The sequence below is a fragment of the Lissotriton vulgaris genome, chromosome 4_1 (genome assembly GCF_964263255.1).
Source record: "Lissotriton vulgaris chromosome 4_1, aLisVul1.2, whole genome shotgun sequence".
NCBI lineage: Eukaryota > Metazoa > Chordata > Amphibia > Caudata > Salamandridae > Lissotriton > Lissotriton vulgaris.
Window position 1 is genome coordinate 614,925,984 of NC_141691.1, and position 19,384 is coordinate 614,945,367.

The 19,384-nt window shown below is 43.2% G+C and overlaps 1 protein-coding gene across 1 annotated transcript in view; it reads left to right on the top strand.

Annotated features, from left to right (window-relative positions):
• Positions 1-19,384, top strand: part of POU6F2 (POU class 6 homeobox 2) — a 902,251-nt gene that overhangs the window by 836,513 nt on the left and 46,354 nt on the right. Inside the window, exon 7 of the mRNA XM_086964856.1 lies at positions 17,283-17,451. Coding sequence (XP_086820982.1) covers positions 17,283-17,451 — 169 coding nt within the window. The remainder of the gene's footprint in view (positions 1-17,282; positions 17,452-19,384) is intronic.

The window sequence follows — 19,384 nt, forward strand, 5'->3', positions numbered from 1 at the left end:
CGCCATAAGTGTGGCAGGGTATGCTCAGACGTGAGTCCCTTGCTCACTTTACCACTGGATTCATGCAAGCTGGGCTGAAGACGGCTGGAATGCCAGAAACCGGTCCTCGGAAGCTTGTTTCCGGTCCAGGAAAGACATGGCTTGGCAGTTCGGGCTGGACTGTTCCCATGAGGCACAGGGTCAGACTGATTTGCATATAGCCATGTCTGAACTGGGGTGGCAGAGTGGGCAAAAGAACGGTGATGGATTAAACCCAGATCTTTTGACTGGGTGTGAGTGTTTGATTGATTCAGATGCTCCGTCCATCACCACCCCCTTTTGTACCGCTTTTGGCCGCCATAAGTGTGGCACGGTATGCTCAGACGCGAGTCCCTTGCTCACTTTGCCACTGGATTCAAGCAAGCTGGGCTAAAGACGGCTGGAATGCCAGAAACTGGTCCTCAGAAGCTTGTTTCCGGTCCAGGGAAGACATGGCTTGGCAGTTCGGGCTGGACTGTTCCCATGGGGCACAAGGTCAGACTGATTTGCATATAGCCATGTCTGAACTGGGGTGGCAGAGTGGGCTAAAAAACGGTGATGGATTAAACCCAGATCTTTTGACTGGGTGTGAGTGTTTGATTGATTCAGATGCTCCGTCCATCACCACCCCCTTTTGTACCGCTTTTGGCCGCCATAAGTGTGGCAGGGTATGCTCAGATGTGAGTCCCTTGCTCACTTTGCCACTGGATTCAAGCAAGCCGGGCTGAAGACGGCTGGAATGCCAGACACCGGTCCTCGGAAGCTTGTTTCCGGTCCAGGGAAGACATGGCTTGGCAGTTCGGGCTGGACTGTTCCCATGAGGCACAGGGTCAGACTGATTTGCATATAGCCATGTCTGAACTGGGGTGGCAGAGTGGGCTAAAGAACGGTGATGGATTAAACCCAGATCTTTTGACAGGGTGTGAGTGTTTTATTGATTCAGATGCTCCGTCCATCACCACCCCCTTTTGCAACCAGTGATGAAGCATGACTCCTAGGTTAGGGTGTGAGGGCTTGCCTAACATTTTTTTAAATACATTCATACCATTTACAATCAATATAATATACAGACGAGATGTCCCCTATACTTTAGATATTTTCCATATGGAACACAATCATTGGGTCAGCATTTTGTTGTTGAATAAGCATATTGACCCGGTGGATGCAATCTACAATGGCTCTTTTCCTCCCATTCCTACCCACTCCCATAAATGAGAGACTTTTGTTTGATACTGTTGCAAATCCATCCCATTCTGAGATTTTCCCTTAAGGCAGAGGATGTTTGTACATCAAAGTGGCTTTCTCTTGGAAGGGAGGGGCCTATTTGGTGGCTAAAAGTCTAGCAGAAATAAAACCAGTGCTGGTGGATTTTCTCATGAACTATGGACACAGGGACAGTACAAACATAGTGGGAGTGCGTTGCCAATATCCATCTATCCAGGCTCACTAATAAGTAGTGCAGTGCTTCCAAGTTTAATGATAGTCGACCACTGTATACATCGCAGTCTTTCACCGACTTACCTCCCGCAGATATAGTGGTGAAGTTGTCATCTATGGCTGGGCAGCTACTTTGCCACCCTTTATGGTGGAGTAGTCGCTCACCTTGTCTGGCAGAAGTGGTCAGATTGATGAATGTCCTCCGGCGTGATGTTCACTACATACAGGGCTCAGAATAGGGCAGCTAAGCCCCTAGATGTGTGGACATCGGATCCGCTGTACTTTGAGGCAACAGCCATAACAGCCCTTCTGTAAATCAAACAATTATTAAGGAAGAAGAGTGTGCTGTAGTTGGCTTTGCCATGGGCCATGAAAGCCAAACCAGAGGTGCCCTAGACAAAGGTGGAGGCAGGAGTTACATTTTCGGCTGGGGCACAGGCCATCTAATTTGGGTTTGTGTAAGTGTGGGCCCTGCTTACAGGGCTCTTGTGGGAACGTCAATCGTGGTATATCTGGAAGGTCTGAGCTATTTCAATAACAAACGTTGTGTACCAACAACTAAAAATGGTACGACAAGCAGTGTTGCGGAACTGAGTTGCAATGAGGTGTAGAAGAAGTAGGGGAGGGAAGTCTTTGGAGAAGTAGACAACATTATTGGTAGCATGAATGTATAGAACCATACTATACAAATGAGTCAGTTAGCCCTTCTAATATGTATTTGCAAAGTGAAGTGTAAGTCACTGGGTGGTTATTTTCATTGAGCAGTAGGATTTTGAAAGTGAGAGGATGCTACAAAAGCCATGGTCCGATTTTACAAGCATCACCATAAATGTAATCAGTTCAGTTCAATTAGTCTTTATTTCGAATAAAAAATTCAAAAAAGACAGCAGAGATCTTTTAAAAAAACATTTTCAGTATTACAACATTGTACATTGGATCCCCCAATACATAAAAGATTGAGTACAGCAATATGTAAACATTAAAAATGGTAAAAAAAAAAGCGGTTTACAGTTTCTTTGCACGAATAAGCCACAGCCAACCCAAAAATTTGGCAACACAAATCACTGATTTAGCAGTGCGTAAATCTCTCAATTTGAGCAGGGCTGCGTGGCTACCCCCACAGTTAAGTGTTTTACAGATTGGTTTCAACCATTTTAGTCTAGGCGATCGATAAGCAGGACATGCGAAGAATATGTGGCCTAGACTTTCTACCTGATCAGGACAAAAGGGGCATTTGTTGGTTGAGTTTATTGCCCACTTTGCAGTAAAAGACTTGATCGGCAAGGTTCCCACCCGAAACTGATGGTACAGCTTGCGATCAAGTGATTTGCATATCAAGTCCCAATAAGGTTCAAGAAATGGGGTTATCTTGTGCATTAGAAACTGTCCCGTTAGGTTATTAACAGAGGAGAGGGTGACCAGTGCAGATTTTTTAACAGCCCAATAAAGCTCTTTAAATTCCACTTTCGATGGGAAGCTAGAACATTCGGGATGTAGCCATAGCTCTGGGAGGCCCATGGAATACAATATTTGTTTAACCTCCCGTAGCCATGGAATTTTCTGGGCACCCCACAATGCTCTGACCTCACCCAATTCTTGGGCAAATAAGCTAAGTTCTTGGGTCGTCCAAAGGCGACGCCAAAGAGCTACAAGACGGTACTGTGCCATCTCATCCAGCGGTCTACAACCTAAGTCTAAAAGCAATGGAGTAATGGGGGAAGATTGCGGAAGTCCCACTAGGTTCCGGAGGAACCTATTCTGAGCACTAGTAAGAGCCGACAAACCATTGTATCCCCAAATATCCGCACCATACAGGGTAGCCGCATTCACCTTGGCCTCGTATATTTTTAACGCAGGTGTAATGCGTTTTGTCAAGGTTTTTTTCTGTTCCTTTATCAGGCATCCTGTAAGGCGAACAAATTTAAGGGTTAACACCTCCAGCTGGGGTTTCCATGTGAGTTGATGGTCCAAAGTCACGCCCAAGTATGACATGACTTTAACCTGTTCTATTGGAACACCCTCTAATGAAAATGAACTGGTGATGGGTTTGTTTTTATTAAAAATCATAAATTTGGTTTTGTCAGCATTGATTTGGAGGTCATTTATTGAACAAAATTCAGCAAATCTATTTAAGGCCGCTTCAAGTCCTTGATAGGAGCAGGGTGTCGTCGGCGAATATTAACATGGGATACTTTGAACCCCCCAGGGTAGGAGCATCAGTGTGAGTGTCGTTAAAAAATGCGACCACCCAGTTGATAAACAGGAGGAACAAGGTAGGGGCCAGCACACAGCCCTGCCGGACACCACGTTCGACAGGGAAGCTAGCGGTCACCTGACCCTGTTTACCCCATCTTACACGTGCAAAATTATCCTCATGAAGGCGCCTAACCAGATCTAATAGTTCTGGAGGAAATCCCATGATTCTCAGGGCATCCCAGAGTTTTGCCCTGGGAACCAGGTCAAATGCCGACCTGAGATCGACAAAGGCAGCGTAGATGACACCACCGCCCAAAAGAACCACCTTCCAGTACATCATGGTAAGACGAAACACCTGGTCAAGGGTACTGGTGCCTGATCTGAACCCTGCCTGCATGGGGGAGAGTATGTTGTTTTGCTCAATCCGCCCCTGTATTCTAGCTAGGGCCATTCGTTATACCACTTTCTGAATGGTATCGATCAGGCTAATGGGGCGATAGTTTTTTGGTAGAGATCGATCCCCTTTCTTAAAGACCGGGATTATCTCAGCCCCTTTCCAGGACTGCAGTATCCTTTCCCCGGCTGCAATGGAATTTGCTAAGATTGTTATATAAGGGACCCACAGATCTAGGTTCAATTTAAAAAGGTCAGCTGGTACAGCATCAATGCCTGGTGCTTTCCCAGACTGAATGGAACCTAGTGCATGTTCATTGTCTGAAATACTAAAAGTAAGTCTATCCCCATGCGAAGCTAATTTGGTCCTTGTTAGAGGCCCTTCAGCCGACTGGGGGACACTTTGATTATTACATTGGGCAGAAAAGAATTTCACCCAATCTGCTGCAGAAACATGGTTTTCAGGGTATAATGAATCCGAACCCCTGCCCCGCCTGACTATCTCACAAAACTTAGTTTGGTTGGAAGACTCACATGCTTGAAGAAGATCAAGCCAATAGGAGTCGTCCCAATCCCTTTTAGCTTCCCAGATAATGCGTTTATAAACCTGTCTCGCTACCCTAATGTCCGGGGTATTTCTAGATTTGACCACTGCAATAAGGATGCCATGGGCTTCTCTACAATTTTTGTTATACCAGCCTTTGGGTTGCTTTGCCTTCTGTTTCCGGCATGGTCTGGTGAGAAGTTCCTTAATAGCCGCAAAACATGCCTCATGAAGGTCAACGTTAATAAGCTTAGGCATGTCATTGGGGGATGGTGCCATCATCTTATCTTTGGTATGTAGAACCAATTCTTCTATCTGACTGACAAGCTCTGGGTCAGCTATCACTCTTGACCATTTGACCCGTCTTCTGTTGTCACACAAGACGAGGTCAGATGTGATACAGTCTGATTCCGCTTGGAGTGGCCCTAGCCCAGGAACCTTGAGAACAAGTGAGAGAGGATTGTGGTCACTCTCTGGCCTGGTATCTATTGTCATGTCAGTTACAGAGGCCCAAGATTCGATATTGATTAGTATGTAGTCAATGCGACTTGCACAGGACCCATTGTCAAAGGTTGGCTTCCCCTCCTTATCAGATAAACTACAGCCATTCACTGCTCGGAGCCCCCATTCCAGGCAGAGCCCAAGCCAATTAAAAGCAGCCTCGGTTCCTCTGACGCCCTTGGTAATTGATAGCGGGGGAATATTCCAAGCGGAATCTTCTTCTAAGCCAACATCCTCAGCAAGGTTCAGGATAGGTTCGAATGAGCAGTTCAAGTCACCAGCCACTATAGTGAGCTGGTCGCTTTTGTGCTCATTTAGGAAGGCTTCCAGATCATTAAGGATCGGTTGTTTCTTACCACCCTGACATCCTCTAGCATAGATATTAATAAGGATTATATCTTTACAGTTCTCCTTACTTAAGGATATACAAAGAAGATCAGGATTCATCCCCAATATTTCTCTTGCGTTGAATCCCAAGCTATTTTTTATCCATATGGTGAGACCACCCGAAGCCCTGCCCTTCATGCCCTGTATTGCCGGTTTATAGAAGTTTAAATAGCCTAGTCTAAACAATGGAGCAACTGACCAGGTTTCCTGGAAAAAGATGATGTCATGTGCAGAGATGTAATCTACCCAATCATCATTATCCAGGCGACCCCGTAAACCCGCTATATTCCAGGATGCTATTTTGATTTCATTAGCAGGGGAACTAAGGCAAGGAATTGCAGACTGAGCTAAAATTTCTACCTCGGCCGGGAGGGGATCATGAGCATTGGCAAGTGTTGTTTGTTGATCTAATGGCGACGTGGGACAAGCCATACTAGGACCTTTCGTGGTGTACGGGATAGGGTCTGCCAAGTTCCTTATTGTGTTCACCCCCCGAGTCAGTCGACCTCCTCTAGGCAACCAAACATATTAGACGTAGGAACACACTGCCACCAGGCACTCTGGCTTGGTCCCCCATTCCTAAAACCCCTATTCCTGGACTTTTGTATTGTTGTCCAAGTCCCACCCATCCTATGCTGATTTCTAGGAGGGTAGAAAAAAGTGAGGGGTCTAAAAACGACTGTATGGTCTTCTTCGCAAGGGGCCCATGAACAGAGTTGCTGTGCAGTGTGGGGGTCAGCGAAGGTCACCACTATGCAGTCGCCCATGATAGATTTGTGGCTCGGTCCGACCCATGGTACTCTTCGCACCATTAGTACCCGGCTTCTTTGGTGGCTTGGGAGCTGTCTGTTTGTATTGAGCCAGTGTATTACCTTGTTTTTAAGGGACCAATGGTCCTCTTTTACTTGTGGATCAAGAGTAGGTACATCAGCTAATACAATAACATATGAGCTAGCTTCCGGAGGAAGATCAATATAGCCACCACGGAAGTTGGGTCTGCTAGATTCAAGAGGTGGCTGGGTATTAAGGGATGACTGGTTGGGTTGCTGTACAGCTAAAGGCACATGTTTTGGGCGTGCTATATTCTGCTGGGAATGTGAGTCAGTCCCAGCACGAGAGGCAGTGTGCTTAGGTTTAGGTGACGCTTGGGACTCTTTCGGAGGGCAAGCGCTAAGATTTGGGATGGAAATGATGTTATTCCCTATTTTTGTGCGAGGTTTAGGTACAGGTTTGGGTCCCAGAGAAAGAGCAACGGGTGCATCTGCCTCTAAAGGTTGTGAAGGTAAGACCTCCCCCTGTGAAAATCTAGCTTCCATCTGCTTGAGACTAAGACTGGCCAATGTAACGATTGTCCTGTCCATTTCAAGCAGATGGTTTTCCATTCTGGAAAGTCTAAGTTCCAAGGGGGTAAGTAGCTTCTTAAGTGTATCCCAAACAGTTTGTACAAATTCCTCATCGCCCCTCTTATCCCCCTCAACCCCACTCAATCTTCCCTCCCTTGACCCATCTTTACTCGAGCCAGGAAGAGATTCCACCTGTGGAACTTTCACAGCACCCTCCAAGACATGGGAGGTAGCGCTAACAGGCAAATCTATGTAGGTTTTGTCATTTGTTTCCCCAGGGGCAGAGGCGCCTAATTGTCGTTGGCAATTAAAAAACTGGGCTCTCGCAATTTTAGCCTTTTTGCGGGCGAATGCAGACCTAGCCAAGCTTTTCTTTTGCGGAAGCGCAATTTTTTAAGCATTTTTATTAACCTTTACAGCAGCCCTAGGCGATTTGCTCTTTACCTGTGAGCTTGCACCAACCACAGGACTGGGTGACGCAACCTCCTCCGGAGGATTTGGTGAAAGATCCTTTACTTGGTCGCATGGAGGCAAAGATGGGCAGTGGTGTATATCTGCCAGTGTAAGCAGGGAGCGAGGGCCAACTGTACGCTCAGGGGTAAGTGCTAAAGCAAAATTGCCTAGTGAGGATTTCTTCGAAGAAGCAATGTTTAAGGACAATTTACGAGCAGCATCAAGTTCCAGAGAGACCCTGTGTTGCATTTTTTTAATTTCAGCGTCAATGGCCAGATTAGTCTTTGTTAGAAAGTCATCCAGGGTCCCACTAGGTCTACTTAGTCCCCTAGCAGTTTTGCTACGTGTGGCTCGTGTACACATAATAAACGATGGGGGGCTAAAACACAGATAAAGAGAAAGCTAACTCACATGAACATGGACAGCCGTTCAGCCAAGGGACGTGGCCCAGCCCAGACCTCTTAGACCTCGAACGGCCTCAAACGGCCCGCTTTTTGCCCGGTCTTCGCCCCAGCCTAAGCCCCGCGCGCGTCCCGCGTGCGCATTACTGTCTCAGTTTATCAAGGAGAGGGGCAGGTTGAGGGGGCGGGAAGAGGACCAGCTGCGGCCGATCAGCGCCGCTCAGCACGCTGGTCCTCGCAGTCCCGCCTCTGGCCTTGGTTGGAGGATTGGCAAGTACTGTGGGCGCGTTGGTGCTCCAATGCACGTTGGACCCAGTGGCAAAGTCCCAAACAGTGTCTTTCGCCTACGAGCGGCCCCCGCGGAGCGGGGGCCGCGAGGCGTGGTGTGGCGCAGCGGCCGGAGAACAGGCGGGCAAACCGGAACAGCAACAGTACTCCCAGCAGAGTTAGGAGAGAAACCCAGGCAGCTCGCTATCCGTGAAGGTTTTATCGGATGGAGGGGGCGGGAAGAGGACCAGCTGCGGCCGATCAGCACCGCTCAGCACGCTGGTCCTCGCAGTCCCGCCTCTGGCCTTGGTTGGAGGATTGGCAAGTACTGTGGGCGCGTTGGTGCTCCAATGCACGTTGGACCCAGTGACAAAGTCCCAAACAGTGTCTTTCTCCTACGAGCGGCGCCCGCGGAGCGGGGGCCGCGAGGCGTGGTGTGGCGCAGCGGCCGGAGAACAGGCGGGCAAACCGGAACAGCAACAGTACTCCCAGCAGAGTTAGGAGATCAATTACTATGGTTCTGCATTGAAATTCACTGTGCATGCTATCCCAGTTCTTGGACTACAAGAGATTTCACAAAATGCCTTGCTACTCAGTCCTGCCCCGTGCTTCGATATCCTAACACAGAGACATCTTCAATATTACCTGCACTGTTGTCTAAACAATTTGACATTCTATGAGGCCTGAAAATGCTCCTTTGTCCTGATCTGCTACCCAAGTGCTCACCCAGTCGCCGCACAAAGCTTTTTCAAGTGGCTTTCACCACACAAAGGCATTCAAGGTGACCATACCACCATGCACCACTGCTAACACTAGCGTGTCAATAAGGAGAAATCACTGAGCTACCCCATCAGACATCTCATTTATTTGCACAGGTACTGATAAAATTGAATTTGAGATATTGACAGTGCTCTGACCATAAACCTCTATACAAATGTGCATTATGCAGTGATTCCCCAAAGCTCACACATAAACAGAGCACTCACAATCTACCTCTATCCTGACTTCTACATTGCACTGATATCTCACTAATTGGATATTCGGGGAAATTTTTACATTGCATCGCTATTTCACTACTGACACATCCACAGAGCGCCCACAGTGCATTTTTTTACTTCCACCATGTAACGATATAGAATTATTGACACAGCTGCAGAGCATTCATTTATAGAAAGGTAATTATTATTTAAAAAACATTCGTCAGAGTTGTGCAGAAACCCTTTACTCCTGTGATATTGTGGATGTCTTAAATGTCACAAAAAGAGAGGCCAGGCTCTGCTTTACGAGAGGGAGCTGGATGGAAGGTGTGGGGAATGGGGGGTCACTTGGGACACACTTTTGCTGGTTTGAATTCCACACAGTCTGTACCTGTGCAATGAAGAATGTGTTGTTTCATGGCACCGAACAAGGTTTTGTTTTGTCAGGCTGCCGCTGTCCTAAAGGTCACAAGATGGAAAAGTAAATTAAAAACCCGTCTTAAAGTTTGGTCAGCGGAAATACCGCCGCAGTGGATTGTGCATCTCTGAGGTGCCAGGGGAGGAAAATGTACCTGAGGGAGAATGTTTCACCACTACAGTGTAATAGAAGTAAATACGCCGTATGGTCATGAGTGTGTCTCCACTTAGGTGACCAGGCACTGGAAGTGTAGTCTAACGGAGAGGTGCCCTTTTACTGCTCCCATCGATCTTCCCAAGGATATGCTGTGAGGTCCCCATGCTTGAAATCCTTTTTATACTTTTTCTGTCAGAGGTTTATCTACTAATGTTGTGGTAATTTTATTTTCATTACTGCATTGCCACATGCTTTCAGAGTTACTGGGAACACTTAATAAAGAGTAGCACCACTCTGTCTATTCAGTGTTTATCCCACTCTGATTTACAGTGTAAATGCAATCTAGAAAGGTGGACCTATGCCCTAATTAAAAGTTTTACCAAACTCGAGGAAGTAGTTAATGTGTTCGGTAATTGACATCTCTTTTGGGTGGGCTAATATCACGTGCTATAAATACCCCTGATTATTAATGTGCCGAGGAATGATGAGGATTTACTTGCAGAAAGAAGTATTTTTCACTCCTATTCCGAGTGTACGAAAGTTCTTCCACACACCTTCAAGAGGATTGCCATGCCACAATTTGTCATGGGGAAATTGCATGGGTGTGTTGTGTAATGTTACATTTGGAATTATTGTGCCCAAAGTCCTGTTCACAATGAGAGTGGAATTCACCATCTTTAATTTCTGGACAGAGGGACTTATTTACTGTAGTCACTTTTTCCCATATTAAAAGTGACACACCAGTGGCATGAGGGTCGTGTAAATAAGCCCCATAGTGTTTATGTCCATGAACTGATCACTTTCATACAATTTTACACTATAAGCACAACTGCAAAATGGGAAGAGTTCTGTACTGTGCCGGAAAACCATAAAAAATATTTTCAAGTGTCATTCCACTCAATTTCTATTAACGTATAAGATCAGTGCACATATCGGTCAACAAATGTATTCAGAAAAGTGTTGGCCTTCCTTTGCAATACAGCTGTATCTTCTTACAACTTGCATCAAGGGTAGGTAGTGTGGCCCTTAAAAAATGAGGCTAAGTCAAAAACCTAAAGAAGCAATAACATTTGTATTAAATCTTCAAATTAAAAAAATTCTATCTGAAAGTGAGGGCCAGGAGAAAAAGACAAACTTAAGGATTTTGAAGTAAGACAAATGGATACAAAGAGATGGACAAACCTAAACTATGCAGGAAGACCGACAGATAGGTAGGTAGGTAGGTAGGTAGATAGATAGATAGATAGATAGATAGATAGATAGATAGATAGATAGATAGATAGATAGATAGATAGATAGATAGATAGATAGATAGATAGATAGATAGATAGATAGATAGATAGATAGATAGATAGATAGATAGATAGATAGATAGATAGATAGATAGATAGATAGATAGAGGTGTACTGCTCAGCTGTAGACAAACACAGTTAGAGACAGATACTTAGAAAATTGGCTTTTATCAGTATTTGATATTTGGTTTCATGTACTGAACATTTTCTCCCAGTGAAGTAGCACTTAACTCCTGGGTTGCCTCAGGCTACATCAACATGGATTCTGCTCTTTGAGTACTTTAGTCCATTTACAATTCATTTTGGCTTAGAAAAATAGATGAAAATGTACTATATAAAGCAGAATACATATTTATATTGCCACATATTGTAAAATAGTAACCATCATTATAGGCCATGTACAGCTGGTCAACTCAACAAACTCAAAAGAGAAACAGCAGCCAATAAAAGTACGAAGTTCTTATAATATGTCAATTCTCATGAGCTCCCCCTAATAGTTACATTTCAAAGTGTGCCCACTGTCGAAGATAGAGTTTTGCAAGGAGATGAGGCATCAGTTTTAGGGATTTTAGATTTTTAACAGTTGATTAAGAGATGAAGTGGGAGGTGTAGAGTCAGTTTAGGGTAAGGTATATTATTTACTTCAGCTTATCCTAAACATTTCTCTCAATTGTTCTGATTTCTGCACCTATCACGGCTTTTAGAAGCCAGATTACCATTCTTTCTAGAAGTGCATTGGTATGCCTCTACTGGACAACACACAGGAGTAAAACATATAAAACTCCATAAACATGCATTTTAGCATTTATTCTCCCTGTTCTGCTATCAAATACTGTTAGAAAGCATTACTATTAAATGCTCTTCTGTTACTAATGTTCACTCACATGATGCATGTTTGAGTACTGGTTCTGTTCAGTCATGGAGCTTCAAATGACTAAAATACAAACAAGTGACTTCAAACATCTTTTGGCTATGTACGGCAACACGTGGTTGGCACCATTGACACATCTTAAGCCCCTCAATCGCCTCCCTATGTCTTCTCAGAGGCTAGCTGAAGGCACAGGAGTGTGAACTACAGAAACTTATAGAACTGGGTTTCATTTCTGATCCTGCTGCTACCTTGAGGAACCCCAAAACCAGCAGCAGCAAAGACAGTGTCAGGGTTATCAAATGACATCGTACCAGCTGATACCCTTTGTTAACCTAATTTTTGTGCTGTGGTGCACGATGAATACTCACTTTATGCTCAGTTTCTGTGCTTAATGTGTTGTTAGCGCCAACATTTTTTGAAATGAAAGTTGCATTTCAGGCTACGACACTGGCCAGGCATATCAAAAAACGAGTACATGATGGGAGCTAGGGTCAGGGATACCAGATAGCCCCACTGAATATCACTTCGACAGTTTGTGTGTTTTAATGCCCTGGCATGATAGATAGATTCCACCTGCAGCAAGATAGTTGTCTCTTGTAGTCTACTTGGGTTCTGCAAATAATATGCACCTATTGGGCCTCATTTACAAGGCCTCTAGCAGCATTTTTGCTCCGCTGGAATGTCACTTTTTTATGCTCCGGGGGCACAATGTGCCGCAGCATATTTACAAGGCCCGCAAAGCCACTTTGTGTAACTTTTCATGAAATAGCAAATATGTGCCCCTTTCATGCAGAACAATGCGTGAAAGGGGCAGTCCCTGAGCGTTGCTGTGGGTGCATTCTGCAGCACACTTAGAAAGAGGAAAACACATCTCATGATTGTTTTTGTGTTGGATGGTGCCCCTTCCTGCACAAAAACAATTGTCCCTACAATGCAGGCACCCTTGCACCATGGTTGAAAGGTGCCTGCGTTGGCGCATGGCGGCCCAGTGGGCACCAGCGGAGGGGAAAAGGACAGGAATGCACCATATCGCATAGATACTGTGCATTCCTGCCCTTTTCTTTTGACACAGGGCAGCGCAGCAAGATTCCTTGCGGCACTGCCCTGTGCCATAACCTCGTAAATGAGGGACAACTACTACAACAAATAAGCTTAATCTGTAGCATTTGCTGCCAAGTTTGCAAAACTTCCCATTAGGGAAGAATACCTAAATATTTTGTAAAATTTGAAGTCCTGATATAGTGATATTAATACAACCGCACCAGTGCATTTTGGAATTCACTATTTGTTGGTGAGTGTTCCCTAAATCAAACCTGAAATTTTACATCCTACTCAGTCTCCTGTCCTGGTTTGTAGTAAAATGTAGCATTCACCATTCATTCTGCTATAAATCCTTGAGGGGAACCCTTAAGCCTCATTAAAGGATATTAAATTGAGATCCGTGTTAGTGGTCCAGTGTGTTTTAAAATGTACACTTGGCCATATATTGCCCATACAAAATGCCCCTATTTATTTTATGACAGACTGCCCGGGATTGACAGACCGGACCATGATTCATCCAGGAAGCGGAACGAGCGAAAGGCACTTTGCGGGAGTGTCATTGATATACCCTTTCCAAAACACCAAATTTTTTGGCGCACAAGAATTTTTAATAGAGTGAGATGAACAACCACATTAAATAAGTGGTCCCGCTCCGCGGTTGTTGGTGACTAAAGGATTTAATAACCAGACTGAGTATTAGAGAGTTTACGGTCCTGATGAGAACTCCGTACTAAAAAGAGTTCGAAACACGTAGACCTTGTTATGTACAGACCTTGTTATGTTTAAAACATAAGAATAACAAATGATACCTGTATTATATTGATTTGTTCTTCAAATTTTATTCTATGGTCTTTCAAGAATTGTATATAAATTTGTATATATAAAAATATTTTTGCTACCAGAGTGTTAGAGTGTGAGTGTGAGTGTGTGTGGAGTATGGCAGATAAAGATCTTTAGAGATAGTGTGTATGAATGACATGAAGGGGTATAATACTGATTAAGACTATGTATATTTATGTCATGTTTTTGTGAAATGTTTTTTTGAAATATGTGAAATCCGCTAAAAACAAATGAAAAAATGATAATTTGAAAGAAAATAAAAATCAAAAAGATTGATTCATGAAAACCAGACTTGGCCCACATAGTGTTTATAGGTTGATTAATATTAGCAGCATTGGCACTTTTTTGTAGTATACCTATTTTATGAACAGCACCACAACAGTGAATGGGAGCCCCTACAAATTAAATTGACCCTTGTTCTGAAGAGGGCTCTGCCTCCGTTAATCGAAGTGTTGGCCTCCTCCAAGGTTTAAGTTGCCCCTTTGGGGCATATTTACGAGGTATTTGCACCACTGGAGCGTCACTTTTTAAAGGGACGTGCAATGAGTGTTGTTGTGGGTGTTCCATCACAACACCCATCGCTTTTGGACACCGCCCAAGGATCTGTAAATCTGAGGCCGCGCAAAAAACTAACGCCATTATAAAGCAGGTGTTAGAGTGGCGCAACAAGGAGAAAAACTTTTATATCTCCTTGTTTTCTGCTCTTTCTGTGGAGCAAATCACCTTTAATGATTGTTTATGTGCAGGAAGGTGTCCCTTCCTGCACATAAACAATTATCCCTGCAACGCAGGCACCCAAGGGTGTCTGCATTGTCGACAGGCAGCTTTTTTTGCACCGGTGCAAGGGAAAACACAGGGATGCGCCTTATTCTTGTGAATAGCATACATATCTATGTTTATTAAATGACACAGTGTGGCGCTGCTAAATTGCTTGCAGGGCTGCACTGTGGCATTTCATTGTAAATATGCCCCAAATGTTTTGTCAATTGCAATGGCTGCTGGGAGGAATCTTGTATGTAACACTTTGCAATATTTGGGTGCATTTGCTGTGCTTAATATGGTAAAAAGCCGACACAACTGGCTCATGTACAACTGGCACTCTCTGATGCCTATCCAGGGCTGAGCCTTTCCTATTTTTCTCAGCGTCTAGAAGTAAATATACTTCCTGAACAGGGGCGTTGCTTGGTCAGTAAGCTTGGGAGTGAGTTTCAGAATTTCCAACATTAATGTTGGCATATAGTGTTGAAAAGAAAATTGTACAACAAGCAGAGTGTATGAGAGTGGCCTAAAGGGAAGCGGAAAGGAGAAGATTGCCGACTAGTAGGTGTACTAAGCGAAAACTTAATATTTGGGAAAATAACCAACATTTTTAATAACTCTCAAACCAGAGAATGTGTGTGTATTTTTGTTCGTGTGTATGTAAGAAATTCTGGTGAAATCTGACCAACACCTCACCATACCCAACTGAAAGCACCTGAACCCATCTATTTATCGGAAAATACATATTTTAGGTGGGCGTAACACTCTCTCCTCTCACCTCTCGCCCCCCCAAGCTACGCCCCTGTTCCTGAATTATAAAATTCCCTATGAATAAGGCGACTCACAGATCAGCAAAATCAGATGAAGAATTGTAAAGTTCACAAAGTGGAATGGAGAGTTCCCAGTGACCAAATCTTGTTAAATGGGACTTGCCCATCAATAACCCCATACCACCAAGTTCCAAAACCCTTGTCATTTGCCTAAAAAGCAGAATGTAAATCGTCCATATTTGTCTTATAAAGTTAATTTTAATTTGCGAATAATTTCTTTGAGTTTGTCTTTGCTTCTGCCATTATGTATGTGTTTATTTCTAAAAAAAAAAAAAAACATTTAAAAAAGTGGTTTTAATATTCAGGTCATGCAGAAAATGTTTAATTAACTGCAATAAAGAAATAAGCAAAGTTCCCGAGCCGGCTTACAATACAATATAATTAAACTTTCTAAGAAACCCCCTGTTAGCATCAACATCAGTCTAACATAAAATATTAGCTTAGTGTTATCATATGGGTTGCAATAGTTCAGGACCATTTTGTGGTTTAACATAATAGTTTTGTTCCTGTCTCTTCCACAATAAAGTGTCATCCTGTAGTTTATTTTTGGCCCACAGAAATACGATTGTGTTTAGTGTTACACTGTAGTAGAGTGCTATGGTGCAGTTTATTATCGTAAAGTGTTATCCTGTGGTTTACTACAGCAGATTGTCATCCTGTGGTTTATTATAGTAGAATGCTATTCTGTGTTTTACGTTGGTAAAATGCTAGCCTGCTGTTTACTGAAATGTTGAGTCCTCCTGTGGTTTATAGTTGTAGACTGCCGCCCAGTGGTCTACTGCAGTAGAGTGTTGTTCTATGGATAATTGCAGTGAAGTACGAAGCTGTGGTCGGTCTATTCTGCCACTTTACGTGTACGTAATTAATTACTAATCCTTCGCAAATTGCTTTGTCGTTGTAAGACACAACAGTGAAATAACCGGTGTTTTTATTTTCCAACATTTACCGAGAATCAGACAACTATAACAAAGTGTTTTTGTCATTTAAGATTTAGCAACTTTTCTTCTACTTCTTTGTTCACAGATGAAAATTCATGTTGATAAAAGAAATGACATAAAGCATGCTTTCGAAACTAGTCCGGGGATGTGAACTTTTACGTTGGGAGCAATCTCGTGAACAATATACAAGCTTTATATAACCTGTTTATTTTGGTCAGACATAAAGGTCCGTTATGATGGTGGTCCCAGAACTGGGCCCTATGGTCGCATACTTACAGTCTCCTCGCTTTGAGAAACACGACCGTTCCTATTTAAAGAATCCAGGCCTCAAACAAAGTGAACTGGACTGCGGTCTTCTTAACCTTTGAGTTTCCTTGAGCAATGCGTGGTGGGCACTTACAGCTGTTAATGACCACTGTTATTGCTGTGGGAAAGAGTTGGAAGCTTCTATTATATAAACTCTATTAAACAAAATTGCCACTTTGTACCAAATAGGGCAAGGCCCGGAGCAACTCCAAACTTCATCTGTGCAAACATATTTTCTCTGGGACATTTTAAGAGGTGTTTGACCTCAGCAAAGATGTGTCTGAGGATGCCCTGGTGCTAGTCCCCTGCTCTGGGAAATAGTTACCTGATTTTAGAGGGTGTAAAATATTCTCGATCACAACTCCATTGAAATCATTACAAGAGGCTGAAATTATTTTGGATGTCAACCAGGATAAATTACCGAATAAACTTTTCACATCACAACTCGCTTTTTTCGTGTCTTACGCTCCTGAGAAGATGTAGAAGAGTGATGAAAAATACTGGCATGTTATTCCTGATGTCGATTAGGCCTTTCATCTTGGCACTTTGAACTGCTGCAATTACTGTGTGTTTTGTAATTTGACATTTTAGGATTAATGGACACATTTAGTAGGATTTTTAACTGCAGATTAGTTTTCAGAAAAATTTGAAAAATTGACGCCCTTAACAGGACGCGTGTTCTCCTAAAGGGCTGGGACGTTCGCCTGTTCACAAAAATGAAAATAAACCTTATATTGATTGCTGATGCAAAATCACAATATGTCTTTGAGGTGTTCCCCTTGCTGTATTTACACTCTGTAGTCATAGATTAGAATATCTCGGTTTATGTGCTTGGCTATACTCTATCCTTTGTCCTATTGGTTGTGCATGGAGTTTGCTGGGTAATAACGATTGTTTCACATTTTAATGTCTAGCTCCACCAGCCTTCGCAGACGCAAGCGAGTCAAGCAGCATCACAAGCCAACCTTCTGCATTTGGCTCACAGTCACGCAGCCATGTCTCAAAGCCCAGTCCGCCAGGTTTCCTCTTCCTCCTCCTCAACTTCCTCTTCTTCTGCTTTGAGTGTTGGCCAGTTAGTCAGTAGTAAGTATCTTTCGTTTTCTTATTAGTCTTTTCTGGCTTTTTTCTATTCTTTTGCTTTATCTTGCGTTCTTTATCTATGTCTTGTGTCTGTCTGCTGCAGCCATGCTATCTTTATGTCCATTTGAACATGTTAAGCATACACAAACAAGTCTATTTTAGGAATATTAGTCCTCTCTGTTTCAAAAAAAGGCCAGTCCATCCCTATAAACAGTGGACCTCGTTTAAAACTAAAGTACGCAGAGCTTTGCCCCAAGCCATTTTGTTGCACCATTTTAAAAGCACAGGGATGCGTCATATTTACAACAATATGACGCGTCCCTGTGTTGGCAAACAATTGGCTTCCAAGCGCCAACACAGGCACCCTTACACCAAGGCGCATGAGTGCCTGCATTGCGGGGATGATTGTTTTTGTGCAGGAAGGGACACCTTCCTGCACAAATAACAATCATTGATGGTGTTTTCCTCAATGTGTGCTGCGGAATGCAGCATGCGGAGAAAAAGGAAATAATGAGGAGAAATAAAGGTATTTCTCCTCGTTGTGGCTCCTTACAAAGATTCTGACGCACTTGCAGGTTTATGAAATGTTGTAAGTCTGGGAATGCAGCAGAATCCCTGGGTGTTGCGTGGGAACACCCACAGCAACACCCATGGCACGCCCCTTTCATTCAAAGGAATGCATGAGAAGGGGTCGTATTTACAAGGCCATGAAAAGTCACGCAGGGTAGCTTTGTGTGGCCTTGTAGATATGGGCCAGCGCACTGTGGTGCCGGTTCGTGAGAAAAAGTGATGCAACAGGCTTATAAATAAGCTCCAGAGTTATTTGCATAATTTCAAGCTTATATTATCTTATAATTTTCAAAACATTTCTGCAACATGAGATTTATAGATCAATAGGAGATTATCCAGAAATAAATGTCATTTTCATTTAAGACTGCCTTACCTCTCAGCATTGAACAAGTTACTCATCTTTTTTATTTGAAATATAACATGTATGAAGAGAAGTAATTGACGACAAGCAGCAGCAAAATGAATTGGTCTGGCTTTACTGTGCCAACACATGTAAACACATGTATTGAAACATGCTAGTCAGATGTTTTTCAAGCACAAATACTGTTTAGCACATTAAAGCCTGTTCTGTAGTCTTTATTAATGCTGGGGAAAGGCAGCAATAAAGGTTTGCTTTCTATATAGAATGCATAAAGGAAATAAAGAATTGAATCTGACAAACAGCATGATGAATGAGTTTACTTTTCAGATGTAAAATACTCCATCATATATTCCAACAGGAGCACTTCTTACAAAGGCATGATCAGGACCACTGTAATTATACAATTCTGTGGTTGGCAGCATTTTCTGCATAATTATGGATTTGTCTCATTCGGCACATAATCTATCATCTACTGCATTATTTGCAGACTTTTACAAAAAACAAAATGTTTATAGCTCACACAGATCAAAAGTTACTAAAGATGTGGTGACTTGTTCCCGCAAAGGTCCTTCACAAAGGTTGACTTGTCATCTTTCAGACTCTTATTGCTGTATTTGGGTGTTAAAGTGGTACTAATAAAGCAAGAATTTTGTCCAGACAGTGCTACCATGTGTAAGAATGAAAAAATGATTAAGAAATATTATGACAAAATGTGCTGCACTACACATCAGAATTTGCGTTTTCTTTCTGCATAATTTAGTCAACCCTGCCACATAATTTGCTTCTCCTCTGCTGCATAATTCTAGGGGTCCAGGGTAGGATACACCAAATAGCCAATAGCATGAGGTGAGGGGGCCAAGGCATTACTCCTCTGAATAGTTTAAATAATCGGTAATTACAAATTATAATTCCAGTACTATTTTCATGCCTTTGTTCCAAAGAGTAAATTGATTGGTGGAAGTATCACTCCATAAATGATCCCCTTACAGGCTACGGGACTTTCTA